General features: G+C 44.8%; 12 protein-coding genes across 12 annotated transcripts; 8 read left to right on the top strand and 4 right to left on the bottom strand.

Moving 5' to 3' along the window:
- Nucleotides 1-106: 106 nt before the first annotated feature.
- LALA0_S01e00650g (LALA0S01e00650g1_1) lies at nt 107-1,705 on the bottom strand (the record flags this gene model as incomplete). Its single annotated transcript, XM_022774112.1, has 1 exon — nt 107-1,705. The coding sequence occupies one exon, from the start codon at nt 1,703-1,705 to the stop codon at nt 107-109; it is 1,599 nt and encodes a 532-aa protein (XP_022626241.1).
- A 467-nt stretch (nt 1,706-2,172) lies between these two features.
- Nucleotides 2,173-3,189, top strand: LALA0_S01e00628g (LALA0S01e00628g1_1; the record flags this gene model as incomplete). The annotated part of the gene is made up of 1 exon (XM_022774111.1): nt 2,173-3,189. The coding sequence occupies one exon, from the start codon at nt 2,173-2,175 to the stop codon at nt 3,187-3,189; it is 1,017 nt and encodes a 338-aa protein (XP_022626240.1).
- Nucleotides 3,190-3,412: 223 nt separating this feature from the next.
- Nucleotides 3,413-5,104, top strand: LALA0_S01e00606g (LALA0S01e00606g1_1; the record flags this gene model as incomplete). The annotated part of the gene is made up of 1 exon (XM_022774109.1): nt 3,413-5,104. One exon carries the CDS (start codon nt 3,413-3,415, stop codon nt 5,102-5,104), a length of 1,692 nt encoding a protein of 563 aa, XP_022626239.1.
- A 420-nt stretch (nt 5,105-5,524) lies between these two features.
- On the top strand, nt 5,525-7,588 carry LALA0_S01e00584g (LALA0S01e00584g1_1; the record flags this gene model as incomplete). The annotated part of the gene is made up of 1 exon (XM_022774108.1): nt 5,525-7,588. The coding sequence occupies one exon, from the start codon at nt 5,525-5,527 to the stop codon at nt 7,586-7,588; it is 2,064 nt and encodes a 687-aa protein (XP_022626238.1).
- Nucleotides 7,589-8,306: 718 nt separating this feature from the next.
- LALA0_S01e00562g (LALA0S01e00562g1_1) lies at nt 8,307-9,941 on the bottom strand (the record flags this gene model as incomplete). The annotated part of the gene is made up of 1 exon (XM_022774107.1): nt 8,307-9,941. One exon carries the CDS (start codon nt 9,939-9,941, stop codon nt 8,307-8,309), a length of 1,635 nt encoding a protein of 544 aa, XP_022626237.1.
- A 592-nt stretch (nt 9,942-10,533) lies between these two features.
- Nucleotides 10,534-12,081, top strand: LALA0_S01e00540g (LALA0S01e00540g1_1; the record flags this gene model as incomplete). Its single annotated transcript, XM_022774106.1, has 1 exon — nt 10,534-12,081. The coding sequence occupies one exon, from the start codon at nt 10,534-10,536 to the stop codon at nt 12,079-12,081; it is 1,548 nt and encodes a 515-aa protein (XP_022626236.1).
- Nucleotides 12,082-12,917: 836 nt separating this feature from the next.
- Nucleotides 12,918-14,474, bottom strand: LALA0_S01e00518g (LALA0S01e00518g1_1; the record flags this gene model as incomplete). The annotated part of the gene is made up of 1 exon (XM_022774105.1): nt 12,918-14,474. One exon carries the CDS (start codon nt 14,472-14,474, stop codon nt 12,918-12,920), a length of 1,557 nt encoding a protein of 518 aa, XP_022626235.1.
- Nucleotides 14,475-15,098: 624 nt separating this feature from the next.
- LALA0_S01e00496g (LALA0S01e00496g1_1) lies at nt 15,099-17,099 on the top strand (the record flags this gene model as incomplete). The annotated part of the gene is made up of 1 exon (XM_022774104.1): nt 15,099-17,099. The coding sequence occupies one exon, from the start codon at nt 15,099-15,101 to the stop codon at nt 17,097-17,099; it is 2,001 nt and encodes a 666-aa protein (XP_022626234.1).
- Nucleotides 17,100-17,454: 355 nt separating this feature from the next.
- On the bottom strand, nt 17,455-19,206 carry LALA0_S01e00474g (LALA0S01e00474g1_1; the record flags this gene model as incomplete). The annotated part of the gene is made up of 1 exon (XM_022774103.1): nt 17,455-19,206. The coding sequence occupies one exon, from the start codon at nt 19,204-19,206 to the stop codon at nt 17,455-17,457; it is 1,752 nt and encodes a 583-aa protein (XP_022626233.1).
- A 1,316-nt stretch (nt 19,207-20,522) lies between these two features.
- LALA0_S01e00452g (LALA0S01e00452g1_1) lies at nt 20,523-21,401 on the top strand (the record flags this gene model as incomplete). Its single annotated transcript, XM_022774102.1, has 1 exon — nt 20,523-21,401. One exon carries the CDS (start codon nt 20,523-20,525, stop codon nt 21,399-21,401), a length of 879 nt encoding a protein of 292 aa, XP_022626232.1.
- Nucleotides 21,402-22,208: 807 nt separating this feature from the next.
- Nucleotides 22,209-23,582, top strand: LALA0_S01e00430g (LALA0S01e00430g1_1; the record flags this gene model as incomplete). The annotated part of the gene is made up of 1 exon (XM_022774101.1): nt 22,209-23,582. One exon carries the CDS (start codon nt 22,209-22,211, stop codon nt 23,580-23,582), a length of 1,374 nt encoding a protein of 457 aa, XP_022626231.1.
- Nucleotides 23,583-24,930: 1,348 nt separating this feature from the next.
- LALA0_S01e00408g (LALA0S01e00408g1_1) lies at nt 24,931-25,959 on the top strand (the record flags this gene model as incomplete). The annotated part of the gene is made up of 1 exon (XM_022774100.1): nt 24,931-25,959. One exon carries the CDS (start codon nt 24,931-24,933, stop codon nt 25,957-25,959), a length of 1,029 nt encoding a protein of 342 aa, XP_022626230.1.
- Nucleotides 25,960-26,012: the final 53 nt, after the last annotated feature.

Genomic DNA, 26,012 nt, shown 5'->3' with positions numbered 1-26,012 from the left:
ACGTTAGACTTATGACGCTCAATCTAGCCTACCGTGGTAATGCCTCGATGTTGAAACTGGCTACTACTAATCGAAAAATTTCCAAAATGGCCTCCGAAATGAAAGCTTACGCCGCCGCTTGGTCTTTGGTCTCAGGTTCCAGATGACGCTCTTTTAGCGGGATCGATACCAGCCAGATAAGAGCCGAAAGGAAAACTGTGCAAGCAAAGGCAATTCTCAAAGAAGATACGTAGCTCTGGACTGTTTGTGCCTGGTACGAAGGCGAAAGACCTTTTATTGCATCCGAGGAAGCTAAAACCATTTCTATCACTGTTTCTCGTTCTGGTCCCACAATGTAACTGTTGAGATAGTGTCGCAATGAGTTTGCAAATATGGACGATGAAACTGCGACGCCCACAGTAGATCCAAACCCACGAGAAGCGTAAAACACAGAGCTACCAACCGCCTGCAGATCTTTAGGCACAGATGCCATCAATGCAATTAAGGAAATCGTCACCAAACTAGAATAAGCGAGACCAAGGCCACAGACAGTGATCACCTGCACTGCTGTACTTGTCGCTAAACCAAAGGAGCAGAGACTACAACAGCTTAAGATGTATATCAATCCGCATGCAAGCAGTAGTATCTTGTATCTGCAGGTAGCTTTTACTATCAGTCCAGATCCAAGAGATCCGATCATGACGCCCATGAAATTTACAGCGAGGATCGAGCCCGAAGATGAAGCGCTTTTCCCTAGAACAATCTCTATGAAGATTGGAAGAAGGAAAATGTATGTGAATGCTGCCATAGAGGACAGAAAACTCAGGATGAAACACAGACATTCTGTAACGCCTTGAAATATCCTGAACGGGATAACAGCCTTGTCGGGGCTTCTCTGCTCTGCTTTTAGGAAGCACACGGAAAGAATTAAGAAGAGCATGATCAGAAGTCCTATCTGGGAGCTTCTCCAAGGAACATACGCTCCGCCTAAATTCAGTACCAAAAAGAAACATGTGAATGAGCTTAACAGGAAGAAACTGCCCAGAAAATCGACGTGTCCAAGCTCAGACCAAACGCTATCTTTCATTCCCGAACTCGACTCATTCAGATTCAAGTAAACCAGAGTAACAGCCGAAAGTGAAATCGCTATTTGGCCCAAAAATGCGTATCTCCATCCAAACTTTGCGCTTATGATGCCACCAAAGCTTCCTCCCATAGATGCTCCAATTCCGAAAGAAATATTAGCGATTCCTTGATACAATCCACGATCTCGCAAAGGCGTCATATCGCTGACGACAATGCTGCTCAACGCAATCAAGCCTCCACCGCCAATTCCCTGTACACATCTACCCACTATCAGGAGACTAACACCACTTGAGAGGCCAGAAAGTAAGCTTCCAAGCGCAAATAGAAAATGGCATGTAAGTAGACAGCGCTTTCTTCCAAATATGTCGCTCAATTTGCCAAAAAGTGGTTGAAAAGCGGAACTCATCATCATATATGAGCTTGCAATCCAAGGCGCAAACGAAAGGTTCCCGAGTTCGGATGCTATGTGAGAAAGAAGGGACGCAACGACAGTTCCGTCCAGAGCGGCCAACAAAACACCAATATAAAGTGAGCCCAGAAGATAGATTTTCTCAGACCTGCTGTTTACTCTTATGACATATTTGGCTTGTTTAGTTTCCTGTAACAGCGATGTTTCCTCGTGAATTACACATTTTTGCATCCTGAGACAAGGCTCGAATGAGTAAAGCTCTCGTAGAGACTAGTTTAGTTGCCAAAAGTTGAGTCGCGAAATGGAAGGGAAGCATCTATCAAGTGTACACTTTATCATCTCTTGCCGACCTAAGGTAAATGCTATCCACTTAATGGTAAAGAAATTTGGCTTATTGATAAATTGGCGGCTAGTTACCCGAGATCAATAACTGTGTACGTTCATCGTTATCTCTTTGGCTCTAATCTATTATTTCCTTTAAAAAAAAATCGAAATCTCATTAATTTATCCTATCGTGATAAGCATAAACACGATTGAATCGTCGGGTGCGCACCCGAACCAGGAAGACAGCACAACTGCCCGTCAAACATTTAAGTTAGCGCTACTTTTGGGTATGGAATTGTGACATGGCTATTGATACAGAGGATCAAAGCACCGACACATCTAGCGCTAAATAATTTAACGGAAAACATTACAACATGTTTTTAGAAAAGTATACGCGTGTTCCTCTTACATTTGGTCCCTCACCAATCACTCACATGAAAAACCTTTCCAAGGAACTGGGAGGCGACGTTGAGATCTATGCCAAACGAGAAGATTGTAACAGTGGTCTAGCTTTCGGGGGCAACAAGATCCGCAAGCTAGAATATCTTGTTCCGGAGGCTATCGAAGGCGGGTACGACACTCTTGTTTCTATAGGTGGTATCCAATCCAATCAAACCAGACAAGTTGCTGCTGTAGCTGCCCATTTGGGGATGAAATGTATGCTCGTGCAGGAGAATTGGGTTGACTACAAGGCAGAAATTTACGACAAAGTGGGAAATATCGAGCTATCGCGCATTATGGGAGCAGATGTGAGACTCAACCCAGCGGGATTCGACATCGGAATCAGAAAAAGTTGGAAGGAAGCTATGGAAGAAGTCAAAGCTAAAGGTGGAAAACCGTTCCCCATCCCTGCTGGTTGCTCTGAGCATCCTTACGGAGGCTTGGGATTTGTGAACTTTGCCAACGAAGTTGTTGAACAGGAGAAGGCTTTTGGATTCGAATTTGACTACATTGTGGTTTGTGCAGTCACAGGCAGTACCATGGCAGGAATGACTGTGGGATTTGGCTTTCATGGTCGCCAAAGGAAAGTGATCGGAATTGATGCGTCGGCTAAGCCAGAGCAGACAAAGGAGCAGATTTTCAGGATTGCAAAAAACACGGCAAAGCTTGTGGATCTTCCATTTGAAATTACTGAAGATGATATCATCCTCGATGAAAGGTTTGGCGGTCCCTCTTATGGTGTACCCAATGAAGGCACAATGGCTGCGATAAGGCTTTGTGGGCGGTCTGAAGGTGTGCTTATTGATCCGGTGTACGAAGGAAAGTCCATGGCGGGCCTCATTGGTCTCATCAAGGAACAAAAAATTCCCAAAGGTTCAAAAGTTCTATACGTCCATTTGGGAGGTGCTCCCGCTTTGAACGCATACGCGGATCTCTTCAAAGAAGGTTAAATTGTAAGTACAGCGAAAACTAGATATTGTAGCGTAAGTCAGGTATAGATCAACGAATAAAAAAGGCGACAGTTTCTTTATCTTGGATTCTGAATGATATGTGAGAGGCTAAATTCCTATATAAGCAAGAGATTTGAACGTTTTTCTGGCTTGTGTAAGCTTTTAAAGATTTTTCGAGTTTGAACAAAGCTTAACACGACAATATTTCAATCGTAAGTCAGTGATGGTATTCAAGATACTTATCATTTCGACACTGCTAGCGGCTTGTGCAAGGAGCACGAGAGATGACACTGGACAATTGGCTTTTTTGGCTGATTTTGAATCTTTAGAAGCTAGTAAAGAGTGCTGGACCCCAGATATACCAGAAATATCTGATTCTAGCCATCGTATTCTTGAAAACATCAAATCAAAATTATCAAACGTCAGCTATCAAGCCGAGAGTATTGCAAGATTTCAGAGTGCTGTGCATATTGACACGCAAGTTGACGACAATTTCGGTGATGTTGATGATGACGAGCGCTGGTACAAGTTTTACAACTTTTCAGCATTTCTCAAGAAAGAGTTCCCACGGGTACATGAAAAGCTCACCTTGGAGAAAATCAATAGCCATGGGCTACTGTATTCATGGAATCCTGCTGCTCAAGATTTCGATGTAGAAACTGGGAGCAAACCTATAGTTTTAATGGCACATCAAGACACGGTTCCAGTCTCACCCAAAAGCCTGAGCGACTGGAAATTTGACCCTTTCGAAGGTCACATAGATGAGGACGGTATGATGTACGGACGTGGTGTTCATGACGATAAAAATTCTCTGATATCGATTATTGAATCCGTTGAGCTTCTGTTGCAATCAGGCTTCGAGCCCAAACGCGCGATTGTTTTGGCATTTGGATTTGACGAAGAGATTAGTGGCCGCAGAGGCGGTCTGGAAATATCCAAGTTTCTACAGAAGAGATACGGAAAGGGTGGTGTGGAGCTCATTTTAGATGAAGGACCCGGCATAACCGCTACGGTTTCGCCCGGGGAAAAGACTGCCTACGCTACAATTGCAACCAGTGAGAAAGGCTATTTAGACGTTTCAATCGAAGCTGTATCTCCAGGCGGACATTCGTCGTTGGCTGGCAAACATTCCTTAATAGGTATCGTTTCTGAAATGATCTTCTCGTTGGAGAGCTCGATTGCCTTTCAAGCCAGAATTTCCAAAAATAATCCTGTCTTGGGTTACCTATCTTGCAACGACTTTGGGCTTCCAGAGGTTCTGCCACTCGTTGATAGGGTCCGAGCTGGTGATATAGATGCCGAATATGCTCTTGGGGAGTTATTTGCGAATACGAGTATCGCTTTTCTTTCGCGGACGTCTCAAGCAGTCGATCTGATTTCTGGTGGGCAAAAGATAAACGCTTTACCGGAGAGGGTTTCAGTTGGAATCAATTATCGTGTAACCCCTGATCTGACCTTAGCTGATGTCAAACAACGCATTTCCAGCATTCTGAAGCCCCTAGCCGAAAAACACGGCCTCAGCAGCTCTTTTTTCGAGGATGGCCAAGAAGAAAGCTCTTCAGAGAGATTTTTGCGGGTATCACAGATAGGAAAAGCATTGGAGCCAGTGAAGATGTCTCCAGAAGGTACCAAAGCCTACTCTATTGTATTTGGTACTGTCCAATCAACACTGGGCTCGTACTACAAGAAATCATTGGATCTAGAATCCCTACAAGCTGTACCCATCTTGATGGCTGGGAACACTGACACCCGCCACTTTTGGAATTTGACCGATAACATCTTTCGGTTCCGGCCAACCCGAATTGACTATGGTAATAACGCAGGGCACACCGTCAACGAGCACCTTTATGCCAGCGATCATTTCCCCTCTATTGAGTTTTACGCCTCGCTTATTTTGAACGCGAATGATATGTAGTGAAGCCCACTTGAGCTAGGAACACCACTATTTCTATATAACTTCTATGATTTATACAAAGACATAAGCAGGTACACTACCATAACAATCAGCATTGTGTAAAATAGCTAAATGCTGATCGCCACAACCTACAGGAAGTTGATGCTTGATCTCTGGCTCAGCTCATCCGAAGCTTTGAGTCAAGATCTTGGGTCTATACTTTATTTGACTATTAGTGATTTTAGAGTTTAATCTGAATCCCACGATCCTTTCATTAAGATAACGAACCTTATCTAACGATAGAGCCAATGAGTTCGTACAAGGCTACAGGACGGATGGGATCTACATGATGATCTCAAGATTGAAAGAATCCTTTAACTTAGCTGTATCAATTCTTTGAATACCAGCTATGGTTACCTTGTCGCCCGGCTGTTTGCGAGTATGTCTGATCCAGGACAAAATTCTATCATAAAGAAGACCAGGAGGAGGAGTAAAGTGCCTGAAAATGAACGTCTTCGGAAAGCCATCGCTTGCACGGAGTGTCAGAGACAGAAGTCGAAGTGTCTTGGTGGATTCCCGTGTGACAGATGTACTTCGAAAAACATCACTTGCAAAAGTACACCTTATGTCCGCGTAAGTGAAGAAGCGCTGCTTGAGAAGGAGGAACGGCTTTCATATATGGATGCTATCATCAAGGCTACGTTTCCCGGAATCGGCACTAATTTAGATCAGCTCAAGTCGAAACTGGCTGAGCTGAATGGAGATATAAAGGCCAGGGAATTGATCAAACACATTGATCTACATAACGTCCAGCAAGTGGATAACAACGAAAGTCACACCTTTTACGAGGACGCGGGTTCAACATCCAGTTTCGTAATGCGTGCACGCGAAATATTCTCGCATGAAGCTCCGTTTACGGAGCCCTTGAATCAGCAAACTCCTAATTTATCCTTTGGGCACAGTTCAGGGAATATACCGGGGGAAGCTTCGACTGTTCAGTCAAGTTTGCTTGATAGGGCCCTCTCTAATCTCCCCTCATTAGAGGATGCCACAGGGCTCATTGACACTTTCATATCTGTTGCCGGCAATAACACTTTCTTCTATTTTGATTTCGCTTGGTATCGGAGCATCTTCCACAGAGTTTACCATAGGAGGTCGGAAATTGGGCTGAAAGACTTGAACAGCGTTTGTCTTATTTACATGGGATTTTGCATGGGCTCCATCTTTGCTTATGTTTGGAAAAGCAGCGACCTATTAGCGAAGAAGGTACCTGGTTCATTTCCAGGATCTATCTATTATGAACACGCTCAGCTGCTTTTCCCTGCTGTGATTAACGACAGTTCTATAGAAACGGTGCAGACCTTTTTTTTGGCTTCAATGTATGTCTTGGCTGGACAAGAGCTCGAAATGGCTTATACATACCTAGGTGTGGCAATGAGAGCAGCTGTGGCAAACGGGATACACAAGAGGTTTCCTTCCGGGCCTGATTGCGACGAAAAAAAGGCCGAGTCTCGACGAAGACTGTTTTGGAGCGTCTACACAATTGAGAGACGCTCTGCAATAGCTTTAGGGCGTCCAGAAACGCTGCCGGTCTCTGAAATAGATCTAGACCTTCCAACGTATTGTGAGTCCTTGGACAAAAACTCCGAAAACGCTGATGTCACTTGTATGACTCTCATCTTCACAGTGTCTCTTCTTACAATCAAAATTCATGATCTGTGGTTCAGAAGAGGTAAACATGAATTCAAATTTGCTACAATCATGGACCTTTACCACAGTATAGGGCGATGGCGTCGACAAATCCCACCTCAACTTGAGGTGAAGTCAATGTCCATTGAAGAAAGATCGTATAGGGGAGCGGCTCACGTACACTTTGCTTATAACATAGCCAGAATAACACTCGGGAGGCCCTTTCTTTTACTCAAATTAAGAGAATCGAATGTCTCTACAGATCTCGAGGAGGGCTTGGACCATTTTGCGTCTCAGATGGTATCTTATTCATATGATGCAGCAAGCCAAATTGTTGATGTCCTTTCAACATTGAAATCCAATAATCTATTGTCTCGCTACTCATTTAATGACTATAATGCTTGTCACAATGCTTCTTTTGTTTTGGTCGTTAACTTGGCTCTTTGTCCGTCCACAGAGGCATTGCGAAGACTCAATGAAAGCGTTAGTATACTAAAGCAGCTGTCCAAGAATAGTAAGTATACTCAGAAAAGTACAGGCGTTATTTTGGACCTGAAAGACGCCGTTGAACAAAGACAAAAGCATCAACGCTGGATTGATGGAGCAGTGCTTGGAATTGCTGATGGAATAGGTCAGGATAATTTTATGGACACCATGCCTCCCAGTGACAATAGCGAACCTGAATATGATACTTGGGGCAAAATTGATGCCTCTCTGGACGCACTTACGGATGAGCATTGGTTTCTTTCGGTATTTTGCGAAGGTATGCCCTTAAATCGTGATTATTCTCTCGCATATTTGTTTCAGGATGACTGACAATCGAACGTTGGGTAAGACCCCGTATCAAGATCTGTCCAAAGGCTCGTTATTCACCGTATTTTCCGTTACGTCAGGCCTGGACGGATGCAAGTGTCAGATCCCGTTTTTTTATCTGGCGTCAGGCTCACTACAAAGTGATCATGATTACGGGAACGACTACTGCGACAGGATAGTCGAATAGTCATTCTTGTTTACATCATCCCCCATGAGCACTAGGGTAACCAGAGCACGAATAGTCTGTTGACCGCTCTTATATCTCAATCTGAATACCAACTTTGATTTGTCGATGGTGCAATGATGCGCAGAAATGTGTAGAAGGGCATAATCCAACTAACCCACGCGACCATTCTCTCTGCACTCGCCACAGTACTGAAAGATTCACTTATCGGCTACATTTGCTAACCAATGATGACTCACTCTCAATGAAGGACAATGACAGGGGTATCAGAATGATTATCGTGTGAAAACTCTCGAGAGACTCTCTGTGAGTCCCACAACCAGTATAAACATTAAGGATTCAAACACGTATAGATTCTCAAAAAGAGGGTTTGAATGCTATCAAGGTGAAATATGACTCTAGAAAACACACGCAAACGTATTTTGTACAAAAACTATCTGCTAATCAGCATCCATTAGCCGAAGCATAGATTTCAGCGCGGATCAATAATTTTTGCTCCTATCCGGTACCCTAGACGCTTGTAAGTCGTCAGGCTCTCTAAGCGAGGGGGAGAATAGATTTATGGCCTAGTGCGTTTCCAACTGTATTCCCGACGGTCATCCCCCATTCCCAGTTTGAGTCAGTTTCGATGGTGATTGATCCGTCAGGACTGAATACTCGCATTTGTTTGGGATCTGTGTGACCCCAGTCCATGATTCCGCTACTGAGCCACCCGCAATAAGGCTTCAGCCAGGAAAGGTATAGCGGCTTTTCCTGCTCCAGAATACCGTCAACCACGTTATAAAACCAAATGCCCATATCTCCAGCATGAGGCACGAGCATCTCCGGTGGTTCATATTTGTCAAAGAATGCTCCTCTAAACGCGATCTGGTAACGATTGATTTTTTCGGACGGGACGCCTCCTTTGATCAAACTATTAACCAAAACACGACTTGAAGCGTATACCTGCAAGTCACTGATGATCCGGCCGTAAAGAAACTTGATATTTGCAAGCTGCTCCTCTTCGGTTTTAGAGCTGGGAGGATCGGGATAAAGCTGTAGAAGAGCCTCAGTGACAGGTTTGGGGTAGTAATTATTGATTTGATTGAATAAGTCCTCGGTGCTCCTTGGTGGGTTGGTATTCGCATACACTGCATGTTCATTGATCACCTCCCCAATAATGAAAGATATTCCTGAGGCTTTAGCTTTGACTCCAAAAGTACCATCCAAAATATCGCTGAACATTTGGGGAGGAACCATGTCATTTTCGGTAACACCCCTGAAAGTGTGAAGATTGAAATCAAGAATCTTGTTGGCAATGGTTTGGAAAGGAATTTCACGCAATGACTTCAGTCTTTCAGCACTTGGAAGATTTGGGTCAACATTGAATACGCTCAGTACCTCCTCATACTGTTCACTGCACTCTGGGATCGTTTTCGGTTGAATTGCCAAGCCGTTGGACAGGAGTAGTGCCTTTTTAATAATCTGGGTGACTTCGGGATGATATAGTTCATACGTTACCTGAAAGATGGTAGAGTATGAACCAGCACTTACCCCACCAACAGTAATATTTTCCTTGTTCCCCCCAAGCTTAGCTATGTGCTTGTAGACCCACTCAAGGCCTAAGCGCTGATCCCAGAAGCCAAAGTTGGAATTTTCACTGTCCTCATCCAAAAGGTCTTGGCAGGACAAAAATCCAAAAATGTTTAGTCTGTATCCTGGCGACACGAAAATGAATTTGTCCAGACTTTCCTCAGCCATCAAATCTTGAGGGTCACATTGGCGATAGTGTATCGGATTTCCAACTTGCAACCACCCGCCATGAATGAAATACAATACTGGCCATCCTCCGGCTGGTGGCTCACCAGCTGGAACCCAGATATTCAAAAAAAGGCAGTCTTCGTCGTACTTAAATTCAGGATTGGGTTTTCCTCCCCTGTTATTGTAGAACGGTTGTGGGCAAATTGTTTTGAACGAGGAATAGTCTCCAGAATAGTCAAAATCTTCTGGTAAGCGTTGTGGTCTTCTCCATCTGAGCGGGCCAACAGGCGGCTCTGCATATCTTATCCCAGTGTAGCGATGGCACTTTTCCCGCGATTTTTGATCGCAGATGGTCAATGCTGTTAATTTTCCTAAGCCATCTACTTCCGTCGTGGTTAGCTTTGAATCATCAATGACAGGAGATTCGTACATGATTGAATTAACGTTGCTTTCGCTGAGTTCGCAGGATCTCGTTCGTCGTGCTGTTTTCAGTTGAATTTGGGGCAGGAATCTAGGAGACTGTTGAGATGGAGAGGGTTTTTTTATAGTTCCGAAGACAATTGGAGTGGTAATCTCCATGAATATCATTGCATTTCAATGCACATTGCCCACCTCTTAGCGTCAGGCTACTAGATAGGGTACTCTCCCGAATATTAATGCTGCTCAATGCTGCCGTGATTGAACCTGTCATTACTGTGCTGATTATCGTTAGCTTCGAGCTGATGGATAGGGTGCTCTCCCGAGATACAAGTTCTTATCAGTAATTCCTCTTTTGGCTTATCGGAGAATTAGGGGATGCGACAAAAGTAATTTGATGGCCCCTTTTTTTCGGGTATCTTCCCTATCATGCGTCAACCAGTTGCAAATTGGTCTGTTATCTAGATTAACTTCCAAATTCGCACTTCGGCTGTTCAACTATAAAGAACCAGTCCGATGGACAGAAATGTGCTGCTTGGACAACCTTATGTATGATATGTAGATACCAACACTTCGCACACTCATTAGATCGAGTTAAGAAGTGAAGATGTCTGGGGATAAGAAGGAAACTTACGAGGAAAATGTTAAAGACTTGCAGCAGGGATCCCTGGAAGCCATAGATATTAGCTCAGGACTACCAGGAACTCTTCAACGTACAGATGCTGATGAGGCCCTGGATTTTGCCCTTCAGCTGTCCTATGACAAGCAAATCGATGCGGATGCCGATCGAAAGTTGACAAGAAAAATCGACTTGATTGTATTTCCTGTCATGGCTCTAGTATATGCAGCCCAATTTCTCGACAAAACGTCCATGTCTTACGCTGCAGTTATGGGACTGAGAACAGATTTGAATATGGTGGGAAACATGTACAGCTGGTCGGGAACCAGTTTTTACCTGGGCTATCTTGTTTTCGAGTATCCGGCTGCTTGGATGCTGCAGAGATTTCCACTGGCGAAAACTCTGGCCGCGTTTCTAATTGTTTGGGGCGTTATCTTGACATTGACTTCCGTGGCAAATTATGCTGGATTCATTGCTATCAGAACGATTCTTGGAATGATGGAATCCAGTACTTCAATTGGATTTATGCTCTTAACAGCGCAGTACTATCATCGTGAACAACAGGGTTCTAGAACTTCCTTTTGGGTTGCTTTCAACGGGTTAGGACAGATTATTGGTGGTGCGATGGCATACGGTCTGTCTGAAAGAGAGGAATCTCTACCCATAGCTGGTTGGAAACTGGTCTTTATCATTTGCGGCGTTATTACAATTTTTCTTGGGATTCTCTTCCTAATTGTTATACCTGACAATCCGTTCAAGTCGAGATTCCTCAATGACGCCGAAAAGGAATTGATCGTTCTTAGATTACGTCAAAATCAACAAGGTGTGGGAAATCACAAGTTCAAAAGTTACCAGTTCATCGAGGCACTTACCGATGTGCGCACATGGATCATGTTTATCTCTTCTGTCGCACTGAATATCCCTAACGGGGGAATCGGAACGTTTTCCTCTATTCTTATCAAGGGAACTATGGGTTACAACGAATCCATGACCTTATTGATGGGTTTGCCTGCTGGTGCATGCGAGTTTGTGGGTTTGATAGCGTTCGGTCTAATTTCTCCGTTTGTGAAAAACAGAATGGTTCTTGCGTCTATAACGACTGTCATTGCATTAGTGGGTTCTTGCTTGATGTCTTTTGCTGGACCACCAAAAGCACAATTAGCCGGCTACTACCTACTGATGGTCTCGCCAGGAGCGATGATCGTCATGTTTTCGATTGTTTCGTCAAATGTTTCTGGGCACACTAAGAAGACGACAGTTGGTGCCATATATTTGATTGGATATTGCGTGGGCAATCTCATTGGGCCCCAAACCTTCCAGGATCAAGATGCGCCAGGTTACCGTCCAGCAAAAATAGTCATGGTCGCGTTTTACTGTCTTACTTTGATAACGCTGCCAGCCCTCTATTTTGTGAACAGCCGCGAAAACAAAAGAAGGGATAAGTTGGTTCAGGAAGGACTGCTAGACCACGAGGAGAATTCTGAGTTTGCTGACCTGACTGACAAAGAGAATTTGGAGTTCAGATATGTGCTTTGATAGCATCTTTTTTTAGCTCTTATATGTAACTCATGGAGAAATGGAGTATTTTTGGTTTACAAGAGACAGCCATCTTGGAAGCTGTCCATTATTATCGGGCGGAGAGGGCTCGAATCATAAGAAGATTATAGCTGTAAGTCAGACTCGCATCTTCGGCAGAGCGTCATATACATACCGAAGTGATCGCCATCTCGTGACGGTGCTCGAAGTGAGAGGAAAGTAACCTGTACATATTCCATCATTCTGTATTCATGAATTCTTAACACGCAGCTCAGAGATTAAGACAATCAAATATGATGAATATCATTTACATGCTCAACAAGATTCACATGAAAACTACTCACTTTCAATCATGATAAGAGGGTTAACAAAAGTGTAAGGTAAATAGAGGTTGTTGATTTGGCTGACAGTTTGAGACGTAAACCTTGAGTGTGATTCATATTAAATTCTTGTTTAAGTCGACTTAATTGGCATTCAATCTTATTAAAGTACAACCTTGGTGCAGCGAAGTTCTTGATAAGTGCGATGAGATGGAATGGGCGGAAAGTATTAAATGAGAAAACTCCTCGACAGTTGTGGAAGAAATGCACTAACCGTTTGTCTCTCCTCCGCTCAATTTTGTCAAATTAATCACTTGATCTGGATCATAATTTTGGCTTGGCCGCGGTCTGATGGGTATGCCATGCCCATCATCCATTCCCGATGGAAGACTTTTGTCGAGACAATTCCTGCAATAAAACTACATTTGTAAACACAGGCAACGATCTGACCATACTGTTAAATCAAATCCCTCTCCTCTCAATTGAACAACATATTCACGAGGCGACTTGGAGATTTTAGTTCGAACGCCAATCGAGATGCTGCTCCCATGCATAAGCGGCAGTGTAAATTGTTGATTCATCAAAATGTTTGCCAATAATTTGCATACCCACGGGAAGCTTGCTTGACGGCGATTCCTTGCATGTCATAAATCCGATTGGCAAACTGAGAGCAGGGTGTCCGGATATGTTGAACGGACATGTGTTGCTGTTGATACCGAAAGTACTACTAACTCTTTCGAAAGGTGAGCCTTCCCGAGGGCCGTGAGGGGGCGCACAAAATGGGGTTGTTGGCGCTACTAGAAGATCGACTTTGGATAGCGCCTTATTGTACTCAGATTGCAGCTTTAATACTAAGTTGGTAGCTTTAGCATGAATACCAGGGAAATTCTCGTTCAAGTATAGTCCACTGATGATACTATTCCGCACGTTCACAGGTGCTTTCGAGAAAAACCTTTCACCCAGACCATGCGTGTGCTTGAAGAACTCGGGGTCCGAATACAGCCGTCTTCCACTTGGATGTCCCAACCGAGAGTTGAGTCCGGAAACTCTTTCGATAACAGACCAAATCTGCGGAGCTTGCGTGTGCATTGGAACACCAATCTCCACAACATCATACCCCACTTCCTTGAACTTTTCGATGGCAGACAGTACTTTTGTCTTCATGGTTTCATCCAAGAAGGGTGCGTCAAAAGCTTCCGTCAAAACACCTACGGTTAGTTTTCGAGGCGTCTTAAATTCAAAGTTCAGTACGCAAGGAACTGAAGACTGGCGATCATCCAGATAATCAGCGCCAGCTAGTACTTGCAAGAGGTTGACATTTTCTTGAACTGTTTTTGTCATAGGTCCCACATGGTCGAGCGTGTACTCATTGCTGGTGATCCCAGTGTATGGAACCAGACCAAACGTCGGTTTGAGTCCCACCAAGCCGCACATTGCAGCCGGAATTCGGATACTGCCTCCTTGATCTGCACCCAAAGCCATATCTGTTTGACCTGCGGCAACCAGCGCAGCAGAGCCAGAACTACTTCCACCAGCCGAATGGCCGTGCAAATAAGGATTGTGTACATTTCCAAGACACGACGTATGACTTCCTGTGAAGGCACAAAGCTGCTCGCAATTGGAAGTCCCGGCGATTTTAGCACCCGCTTCTAACAGACGGGTCACCACTGTTGCATCAGCCGATGGAACCCAAGGTTCCCAGCAATCGGTTCCCATAACTTGAGGAATATTCGCAATACCGACACAGTCTTTTATGCAGATGGAAACCCCTGCTAGTGGGCCCTTGTTTTCAAGCGCATCTTGCAGGTCAAACTTGTAAACCCACGCGCCCAGCTCATCTTTGGCCAACACAGGTTGCACATTTTTTCTGGGAAACCGCTCTAGGTCCGTTTTAGGCTTGTAGTCGCTCATGGCGTCCACAATTAGAGCAGTTTCGTGCGCACCCGCTAAAAATTTCTGGAAATCTTCATCTTCGCCTGGTAGAAGTGACACTCCAAGGTTGTCCAGCTGTGTTTTCACGGTTTTCTCTGTGACTGGATTATTCTCAGAAACTTTCAAAGAAACAATTGACATGTTAAGTGTTACTCGAACACACAGATTAGTAGTGACTGAGTAAAGCTTAATTCAATTTTATCAGCCAAATGGAGAGATCTACGGGTACTGGATCTTTCTCACATATAACATTTCAAGATGGTGAACAGCGACAACCTTAAGAGATTCGGAACTTCGGCCAGTTCGGTCCGAGAAGATACCATGTCAGTCATTTCCGATAATGGATTTCATGATAAGTGGTTCCCATTGTTCACTCAATTTAATGATTGTTAATAAAGATAAGAATCTTGTGATAAAGATCTAGAACGCTGCTCGGTTTGTAGGCGATAGTTACTGCCTGAATCTAGCGAAATGGCCAGGGGGCATCTGCCAAGGCCACATTGGTGACCTTGCAATGACTGGTACGCTTACTTCGAGGAGCTTACAAACAGAAGAAGGCCAAGCTTTGTGAGAAACTTGGCGGAAGAGATAAGCGATATGACAAGTAACTATACTGGGCAACTCACAACTCAAAGAACTTGAAGTAAGATAGCTTTAGCATCGCAAACTGAAACCCATAAATTGAACGGGTTTTGTTCTCAGCTGAGGTCTGAAGGAGAAAATCCAAAGTTGCTTGCTCCCCTTTCTTAAAATCATCACAGGACAATGGTTCAAATCTTAGACGCCGGGTACGGCTATGGCTTTGTCGTGGGTCTAGGTGCAGCTTTCGCACTAATTATGATACTCGTTACTAGGGTACTGACGAAGTATATGGGAGAGGTTCAGGATTCTGAACATTTCTCAACTGCTTCTAGATCAATTAAATCTGGTCTGATATCTTCAGCCGTTGTATCATCATGGTGTTGGCCCGGTACCCTTCTCTCGTCTTGTGTCTACACTTACAAGTATGGTGTTGCCGGTGGCTACTGGTACGGAATTAGCGGGATCAGTCACTCGATGCTGTTCACGCTAATTGCCCTGCAAATGAAGAGAAAGGCCACTGGTGCGCATACAATCGTGGAAATCGTGAAAGCCCGTTATGGCAAGGCAGCACATTGCGTGTATCTGTTCTACTCCTGTGGCACTAATACTATCATAGCAAGTATGCTTTTGTTAGGTTGTTCACAGGCTTTTGCCCACGTTGCTGATATCCACATCGTGGCTTGCGCCTTCCTTTTCCCCGTCAGCGTTGCGGCTTACACAATGTTGGGTGGCCTCAAAAGCACATTCCTGAGCGATTGGATTCACACGGTTGTAATTTATTTGGTTATCATATCCTCCCTCCTCATTTGTTATGGCACCTCTAATCTCATTGGGTCAACTGATAGAATGTGGGATCTCTTGCAAACTGTTTCGAAAACTCATCCATCAGCAGGACATGAGGGGAGTTATTTGACCTTCTCTAACAAGGCTCTCGTGATGTTGGCTTGGAGTCAGATCATGAGTGGATGGGCGACAGTGTTTGCTGATCCCTCTTATGGCCAAAAAGCAATTGCTGCAAAGCCGATGTCAACAATTTCTGGCTATGTCATTGGATCGCTGTGCTGGTTTATCATTCCTTGGAGTTTCGGTCTTGGCACAGCTTTGGCAGCTTTAGCGCTCACGAACAATCCGGTTTCGGCAACTTACCCAAACCTAATTCCTCCTTTGGAAGTTAATATGGGAATGCCACTTCTTTATGGTCTTTACGCGATAATGGGCAAGTCGGGAGCCGCTGCTGGTATTTTGGTTCTTTTCTTGTCTTGTACTTCTTCCCTCTCAGCGGAATTGGTTTCTTTTTCTTCGGTCATGACTTATGATGTTTACAGAGCTTATATCAAGCCAGATGCTACTGGAAGGCAGCTAGTTACCGTCTCCCATGTTTCCGTTGTGGCCTTTGCGTTGTTCATTGCAGGGTTGACGGTTATGTTCAACTATATTGGGATTACCATTTCATGGATTTTGACGTTCATTGGTATTATTTTGGGTGCCGCTCCCGTTGGTATCACACTGACATTGTTTTGGCCAAGAATGAGCACTTACTGTTTCTATTATGCTCTACCACTGGGCTCATTCACCGGTCTTGGTTGTTGGCTTGGAGCGTGTAAGCACTTTTACGGAGCTATTAACAAGGACAATCTTGGCCTGGTGAACTCAACCATTATTGCCAACTTTTCAACCTTTGGTGCTACTGTTCTTTACTGTGTTATCATAAGCTTCTTTTTCCCTGCCGGCAATTCGCTGGAAGAGCTCCAAGACAAATTCGAGGTCGCAGATGATGCAACCGCCCAGGAGAAGAATCTGATGCGGTTGGATAAAGTAACAAAGGAAAAGCTAGACAAAGTTTTCAAGTGGGCTGCTGTTGGTGTTTTCTGCATTTGGATCTCATTCACATTTGTACTTCCCTTCCCAATGTATGGTCAGAAATACATTATGTCCAAACCTTTCTTCAGGGGCTGGATCGTCGTAAGCATCATCTGGCTTTTCGTGGCTTTCTTTTACATTACATTCTACCCCATCTATGAGAGCCGTTCCGCTTTATACCATTTCTACCGGAGAGTTGTTGGAAAGGAACACAAGATTGAAACTGACGTGGTCTTGTATGGGCAAGAGGCCGACGGTGTCACTACAAGTGGAAAAGGATCAGTCGTCGAGGAAATCGCGGAAAAGAAAAGCGAGGAAGCTTAAGGAATTTAATAACCCTAGATTTTAATTTTATGCAATAGGACATTGGAAAGTTTTTTCCTTTACATTCAGAGCCTTTCTTGTACATGCTACATCAGCTCGAATTTTCATTGCCTGCAACTTCATAACAGCCTAGGATTTAGCATCTTTGCAAAGGAAAGCTATACAAAAGTGGCCGAAAGAACCGTGAATTAGGCTGTTAATGAGCCGAGATCACGAATGGATATGGAATTGACAGTAAAAAGTCGGCAAACAGGTATTTAGCATTACTAATGGCTTCAAATCTATTATGGTACAACGAACGAAAAGTTTTAAAACTCTGTTTATGCGTGCGGTGAAACCAAGGGTCCTCAATTGCTTAGACGACAGGAATGTTTTTGGCAAGATATTCATAAAATTGAGGCTTGCATTCGTAGTTCAAGAGATCTTCAATCGCAGAACCATAAGTGATAAGCTTTGACTCTTCCCAAGCGCTCTGCATGATTCCAAGACCAAAAGGTCTGCCATTTGTTGGATCAACGCCCACTGGTAGTGTGACCATAGGGTATCCTGCTTTTGCAGCCTGCTGGTATGTGATAGAAAGTCCACTTGGAACAAGTAGACCGTCTAATTTGAAATTCTCACCGGTGCTCGAATCAGTGTAATTTAGCGCGTAATCGATACCCTCTTCTCTTGAGGTTCTTTGAACAAATTCAACGGCTTGCCAGTAGGTTTCGTTCTTCACTCCGCCCCATGCGAGAGAGTCCATGAAGGAATCCTGACCAGATTTGAAGGCTGGAACTGTGCCGTTGATACCGCCCTCTGTTCCTGTGTACTTGATGTTGTACTCCACAATGTCTTCCAACGATTTCATCTCTGTGTTCTGTAGCTCACTGAGGTACGCTTTGATGTTATTGTAGAAATCGACCTTTACAACAGTGAACTCACTTTCATTTGTGCGTCCAAAATCCCAATTCCATCCCTTACTTGAAATTACGTCAAGGTTTCCAAAGTCGGTGTTGTTGTAAACAGTTGCGCCAGCGTCTTCGATTTCCTTCACAACTTCCATGAGTCTTTGAATTTGATTTGGTTTAGCTAAACTCCAAAGTTTGTTCCATGGAAGTCCGAACTTTGCACCTTTCAAAGCACTCTTGTCGGAGAGGAACTTCACATAATCGCCATCTTCGGGAACGTTTCCTGTCTGGTTCAAAGTGTACACATCCCTGGCATCGACACCCCACATAGATTGAAAGGCATACACGGCATCTCTCATAGTCCTGGCCATTGTGCCGGTGGAGTCTTGGTGTTCTGATTCTGGAATAACACCAGCTCGGGAAGTCAGTCCGACGGTAGGTTTGAAGCCCACAATACCATTTCTCATGGCTGGATCAATGATGCTTCCGTCTGTTTCAGTCCCAAGACTAAACATGATCATGTTTGCTGCAACTGCAGCTGCACTTCCAGAAGAGCTTCCACCAGGGTTGACTGTCAAGTTGAAAGGAGAGCGCGATTGTCCACCGCGCGCTGAGTAGCCTTCCGAATACCCAGACGAGCGCATATCAGCCCATTCACTTAGCGTGGCGTGTCCAAACAAGACAGCGCCTGCGTCTCTCAGTCTTGCAACAACGTGGGCATCTCTAGGAACAATGGAGCCCAACAACGCCCAGGACCCACAAGTTGTGTCCATTTTGTCCTTGGTGGCATAGTTATCTTTCACCAAAAATGGAATACCGTGCAGAGGTCCTCTCACGAGTCCCTGTGCCCTCTCTTCGTCCCTCTCCGCTGCAATGGCCAGCACGTCTGGGTTTACCTGCATGATACTGTTGACATAACCGTCGACCTGCAGGTAGCGGTTGAAATAGCAGCGAACAATGTCTTGCGAAGTCAAAACGCCCTTCCCTAGGTAGTCCTGGAGTTGGTCGATTGTGGCACCTTCTAGAGTGATACCCTGGCATGTTTCCATAGGAAACAGCTCAGCGGTTTCAGTTTGTGGGTACGTGAAGGTTGTAGCATTGACAGCCTGCACTTCTGATGGAGAGTCCTCGGTGAATCTTCTCCAAAGAGCAGAAATTGGCGATGCCGCAGTCAAAGAAGACGCACAAGCCACTAACAGAAGGGAATCTAATTTCATTTGACGCTTGATGAGGAGAACCCTTGGAACAATTTTCACCACCAACTGATCAGTATTTGTGAAGCTTTTATCCTCAAATTTTGTATCTAGGACAGGCCCGTCAAGGTCAGACCCTCCCAACTGAAGGATACCGTTTTTCGTCCTTCGAATGCTGGAAGAAGATAATTCCGTTACTATGCTGTGCCTGCATGCATTCTATGCGATAAAGAAGCTTGCGATGATGATCATCATTCCATTGTTACGGAATTCCTCGCGTCTTTGTTGCAGGCACGATAAGAGATCGGACTAGCATATTACCCGAATTGTATACTTAATGCCTAATTAGGATATTCAGGCCCTTTACGAACACGCGTCACAAAAACAACCTTTCGGTCTCGAGGAAAAAAAGAAATGTTCAGATAAGACCTTAGATTACGATATAGATAACGACTCAGATAACGACTCAGATAACGACTCAGATAACGACTCAGAGTGTGTTATTTGACAAGATCCCTGCGCAACTTGTTCAGCAAAGTACACACGCAGGGCGAAAAGATGTCCCATCAAGCCTCATCTTGCCTGTTGGAAAACGACAACTTTGACAGCGAGCGGCCTTTTTTTCCCGACACTCCGCTCGCTTAAAAACCGCAGGATACCGACGCAGGTGAATTCCTCACTGTAGCAGACTATATGGAAACTAGAAAACCATGAACAACTTGAGGTCCCCGTTCTCAGCTCGATGAGTAACGGGTGACACCTCCCGTTTCTATGGCATCCATACTAATTGTCTGTTTTACTGTCATGCCAACTCGATCTACGTGAAATCTTTTCACCTCCATCGATGGTGAAGCGATTCCAAAGGTGTGTATAGAAGGGCATACTGTATTCACCCTACCACACCAAGCTCTGCACAATTGAGAGACTAGGGAGAGCTAGCCCTAGCCCCCATTTAAATAGAACTCCATCACAATGGAAAACATCGCCAATGGTATGACACGTTGATCGTGCAACAAGACTCGTGCAACAAGACTACAGACAGAGTCTCAATGCGGATGATAATCAGATTCTATCCTCTACAATGACTCTTGGCCATACAAGCTGTACTTTGACCATTACTAATTCTTGTAACTCTTAACTGAGCTCGTCCGCCTAATCCCGTCCCGTCTAAAACCGCATTTGAATTGATGAGCGAGTCATCGTCAACGGGCGTAGACCAAATCATGAACAACCCGTACGTTTGCTGGGCAGTATAAGAGGGTGCACACCCCATCAGTTATCGTCCACACGAATTAATCATTATTGCAGCAACACCAGTCACTCCTTTACAACGCACGACAATGAGTTTTCGCCAATTGAACCATAAATTCAAAACCGTCGAAGGGATCCGCATTCACTACGTCACAGCCGGAACTAAAGGTAATGGACAACCCCCAATTATCTTACTTGCTGGGTTTCCAGAAAGCTGGTATGCGTGGCGCAAACTGATGCCCATACTTGCAGAGTCGTTCTTTGTCGTCGCCATTGACCTACCAGGACAAGGCGATTCCGACAAACCTGGCGATGGTTATGACACCTCAACGGTAGCCAAAATTGTCCATGGATTGGTTGAGAAATTGCAAATACCCCGGTATCATCTTGTTGCCCATGATGTCGGCGCATGGGTCGCTTTCCCGTACGCACTGCTGTTTAGTGAGGAAATCGAACGATTGGCTCTGTTAGACGCCGGAATTCCCGGAGTCACACTCCCAGATAAGCTTCCCACTAGTCCTGACACTGCATGGCGCATTTGGCACTTCCCGTTTCATGCGGTTCCCGACTTGCCCGAACTTTTAATTAGCGATAAAGAGCGTGTATATTTGGACTGGTTCCTTCGCCGCAAAAGTGCTGATCCAACAATTTTCACCGAAGCTGATTTGGACGAATATGAGCGCATCTTCTTGCAGCCTGGGGCACTGCGTGCGGGCCTGGCTTACTATAGAGCTTGCGGAAAATCTGCTCAGCAAAACAAAGAGTTACTCAAGAACGGTAAACTTGCTCCGCCATTGCTTGCAGTGTCATCGGACCAGGGCTCAATTCCCAACATGGCCAAGTCTTTAGAAGCTTTTTCGAGCGAAGTAGTGGGTGCTACCATCGAAGATTGCGGCCATTTCATTCCCGAAGAACAGCCTTCCCGTTTGGCTGATGAATTAAAGAAATTCTTAGTTCCCAAGAAGTAGCGGCCATTTGATATCTCTAGGTGGAAGTGAACAGTTCGAAAGAAGGTCCAGGAAAGATCTCGAGGATCCACTGGTCAGATTCTGCTTTTAATTGAATATCGACAGGTCCACGGAGAGTGTGAAGAGAAGAAGCCTGTTATACAGCTAGCGGCATGTTTAAGCTATAATGAACAAACGCTACTGTAAGTTAGGTGTCGGTCAAGAGGAACGCTGCAAAACAGCTAAATAACTTGAGAGCGCAGTAAATACCAAACATCCCTTCTATGACTACAGGTATGCTCGGCAAAATACCATCGGTGACACACAAGAGCAGAAACCTCTAGCAAGAAGCACTAGAGTCAGCCCTCTACGTCGTCATATCTTGCATCACACTTGTTCAATTCTTCAGCTAAACTGTTCAAATTGGCGCCCATTTAAATGGTTCCCTGCATTGTGCTGAAACACCCTATACCTTGCCAGCAAGTTCCCCCAGCCAATTTAAGCTGCTTGACCGTACTGACTTAGAGACTGAGTCTGATAGCTATGAATTGACCTCCTGCAACTATGTAAATCTTAAAACACTACAAAAGCAGAATGTGCCCACTCCTCTGAACTCTTCGGCCCTCAGTTCAGTTCACTTGACATTACTCACATTCACTGGCTGTGAATTCAAATAAAGTCATGCTCAACAGAATAAGTACCTCTTTACCTACCCATCAGTGAAGACCTTTTTCATACATGATTCAATACTGCTCAAATTGATGCTTTTTCTCCTTTCCTTCTGAAAAATCAACATACATTTTGTTTTTGATCAGTTGCAGCTGTATCATGGAGTCCGAGGCCGAGTTTGATTCGGAGTTCGTTCGAAAATATGGCCCAGTGAGTGTGGAATGGATCGAGCCACCACCTACAAACAGACTCTTTGTTAGGCCTTACGCACTTAACTACTTCTTTGATGGCAAGCTATATCGTACTAAGAATGAACGTGGTTCTGCCGTATTTGAGCTCTTTTTCGACCTCTTGTACGTTGGAATCATTGCTAACTTGGCAGAGGCTGCTATTGAAGAGGCTACGGGTGCTTCTTTTGTCAAATATGTCCTTCTTTTCATGGCAGCGTGGCAGATATGGACAGACATGAGAGAGTTTATGGACTATTATTATAATAACGATTTGAGCCAAAAGGCTTACGTTCTTTGGATCATGGTACTTTTAGTGGTATATGCAAACAATGCTATTGAAGTATTGGAGTCAAAAGCGCAGACCGGATTGGTGGTTGGCTGCTATATTTTGGCTCGCTTTAGTGCAATTCTCCTCACTCTAGTTTATACGGTGTTTGTGAAAGAGCACAGGCGACAAATGAGATGGTTCTCTGGTTTTACCTGCGTTTCTCTTCTGGTATTTGGGTTTATCATCATTGCACCTCTGCGAGGAAAGATCGCGATAGCTGCTGTGTGCTATTTTTATGACACTATCGTGTACGCAATCACCTTCCACCCATGGTTCAAAAAACTCATAGGCGCTCGGTACTCCACTGCAGTAAATATCGAACATGAAGTGGAAAGGCATGGAGCTTTCGTCGTGATAGCTCTCGGAGAATATCTTTATACCATAGTAGCGTCTTCTCCCGCTGCAAGCGGTTTCAATGAAAGGACTGCGCGTGCAATCAGTGTTCTCATCGTCGCCTACTGCCTTGCGTGGTTTTACTTCCGTGGTGAGGGCTCCAGAAAGGCAATCCACGCTCTCCGTCGCAGTGTAGTTTCTGCTTATTGTTGGATTTATGTGCATGTTCCACTCATGATCTCCCTCATAATCTCGGCAGATGCAGCTGGCGCACTTACGAGATCACACTCTTTTTACGCCAATGAGCGCTTTGACTCCGAAAGTTTCGAAACCGAAAGACCGGATTACCTGCATTCTGTTCAGATTTTCTACGGTGCGGGTGTCGGTGTTGCTATCATTTGCATGAGCGTTTTAGCTCTGTGCGATAAAAGCTTGGATGCTGCTGGTGACAGCAACATCCCATCAAAAGTTCGACTCATTCCTCGTATACTGGTGTCGTTCGTAATTTTTGGCATGTCATTTGCCCACATCAAGATTACTCTTTACATGGGACTCATCGCACTGTTGATGATTTTACAGCTACTTTTTGAGAGCATTGCTGAGCTACCAAGGACGGAAAACGGCGAAATTGCTCTGCTATGAAAGCAGTCGAGAAAGCCGATGAAAATCGGGTGAATCAAGAGTGCTTTTAGACATGGAACATTCTTCCGTTGGTTTGGTCAACCCCCGGCTGCAAGCTTTCAAGAACTCTGTCAGAAAGGTCGTGAAAAAGATGACCAAAGCCCGATGGCTCTCCAGAAACTACTTTGTCAGCCGAAACCTCTACTGGTGGCTCTAGATGAATGGAATAGCGTGTTCGAGACCTCAATTGCGTTCATACAGCAAGACGGCAGGGATTTCAACAGCGCGGCGGTGCATTTCGCTCCAATAGTGATACATATAGGCCAACCCAATTGTTGTTATGACAGATGCACTTGTTGATGCTAAGTTATGCCCAATGCTAGGGGGAAAAAGATTGTGTGAGAGCTTTTTTGAGATTAGAAACGGGAGTATGGTAAACGTTTGTCGCTCTTAGATGCCACCTTGATGGATAATTGGGGCCAGGAACGAGTAGTTCCCACTTAAGCATGCACCTGTCATATCAACATGCAGTACACCACTTCACGTACTTCAGGTCACTATTTGCTTAATTTACCACGGAGAGAGTTGCTACTGTTGATAAAGGAGTTCTTAGCTTTTCTCATTTTACAAACTGTGTCCAAGTGACAGCTTACAGATGATAGAGCAAGCATGTCAAAGCTGCGGTCGTTAAAAACCGTTACACATCCTGATAGCCTACAAACTTGATGTTTTCTCGCTCGAAGTATCTGCTATAATCGTGTCACATTCATTCGATTTCTTTGTTTCCTTCGCCTTTACAAATGTTATTACTATTCAAGGCAGATGGGCTAGATTGAGTTGAAGGGAATAAACTTGTAGTAGACACCACAACATTGTCAAATAAAGCTAGACATAAAGCTTGAAAGTCTGAATACAGAAAGAGCGAAGAAAGTTATGGTTTGCTATGATATGAAGCGAGTTAACATTATCTGACATGGCTTCCACGGAAGCCAGAAAAGTCAACACTTTAATTTTCAAAATACGGTACTATTGGCCATTGAGAAGAGCTGTATTGGCGTTAGGGTGGGCAACGTATTCAGGTTGACGAAAGAGCTTCTAAAAAGAAGTATGTGCTTGGCGGCCGCGGAATTTAAACGTCATTGTCGTGAAATTACAACTTCCCGTGGAAGTTGTTCCTAAGAACCTTGTGCCATCCACGGATCGAGTCCCGGGTCGTTAGAAGGACAGTTTGGCTTGGCAAGAGTTCCAGGCAGTTGGCATGTCGACCAGGAAGGTATAAGTAGATAAATGTTCAATGCCAAGCAGGCATGAAAACTCCGAAAATAACATGTTTATCCCTACCTTACCTTAGCACTTCAAATACCCCAAAATGCCTACTAACACTGCCGCATGGCTGACGGCCGAAAAAGCAACTCCTTTGGAGGTAAAGCCAGCCGAATACACATCTCCCAACGCCAATGAGATTTTGGTGAAGAATCATGCAGTAGCCCTTAACCTTGTTGACTGGGCTAGACAGACCATGGGCAATGCAATTTTGGCATGGACCGAATATCCTTGCATTCTCGGTAATGACGTAGCAGGGGAAGTTGTGGAAACCGGTCCGGGTGTCACCAACTTCAAAGTCGGAGATAATGTGTTAGGCATGGCTTCTGCTTGGCAGTCTAACAGGGCAGCGGAAGGCGCTTTCCAAATGTATACTATTTTGCATACCAACTTGGCTTCGACTATTCCCAGTACAGTTTCTTTCGAAGATGCAGCGGTGATCCCGCTTGCTGTCGCTACTGCTGCATGTGGCCTATACGAGAAAGAGTATCTCGGCCTGACCTATCCAGCGGCGTCAAAACCTCGTGCCACTGGCGAGACTATTTTGATTTGGGGTGGAGCCTCCAGCGTGGGGACTAATGCCATCCAGTTGGCAGTTGCCTCGGGCTATGAGGTTATTTCGACCTCCTCACCCAAGAATTGGGACTATCTAAAGAAGCTCGGTGCCAGTAAAGTCTTCGACTACCACAGCAGTACTGTCGTCGAGGACATTGTCAAGGCCTTCAGTGGCAAGAAGAGTGCGGGAGCGCTGGCAATAGGACTGAACACCGCAGGTCCATGTGCTGAGATCATAGCTCAGGTTAGGGGCAAACAGTTTGTTGCTAGTGCCAACGCACCACCAGCACAGTTGCCAGATGGTGTCGGTTGCAAGTTCGTTTTTCCCGGGGAGCTGAAAAGCAGTGGAGTTGGGGAAGCTGTATTCGCTAGATTTCTCCCAGCCGGACTCAAGAATGGCTCTTTTGTCCCATCGCCTCCTTCCCGTGTGATCGGAGAGGGTTTGGGAGCAGTCCAAAACGGACTCGAAGAGCTAAAAAAGGGTGTCTCTGCTGAAAAACTGGTCATTAAGCTTGACTAAGATTGATGGGTGTACATACCCTACACATTGTTTGAGAAGCATTGTGCCTCTTT

The sequence above is a fragment of the Lachancea lanzarotensis genome, scaffold LALA0S01, assembly GCF_000938715.1.
Source record: "Lachancea lanzarotensis genome assembly LALA0, scaffold LALA0S01, whole genome shotgun sequence".
NCBI lineage: Eukaryota > Fungi > Ascomycota > Saccharomycetes > Saccharomycetales > Saccharomycetaceae > Lachancea > Lachancea lanzarotensis.
This window is presented reverse-complemented; position numbering and strand designations above follow the sequence as displayed.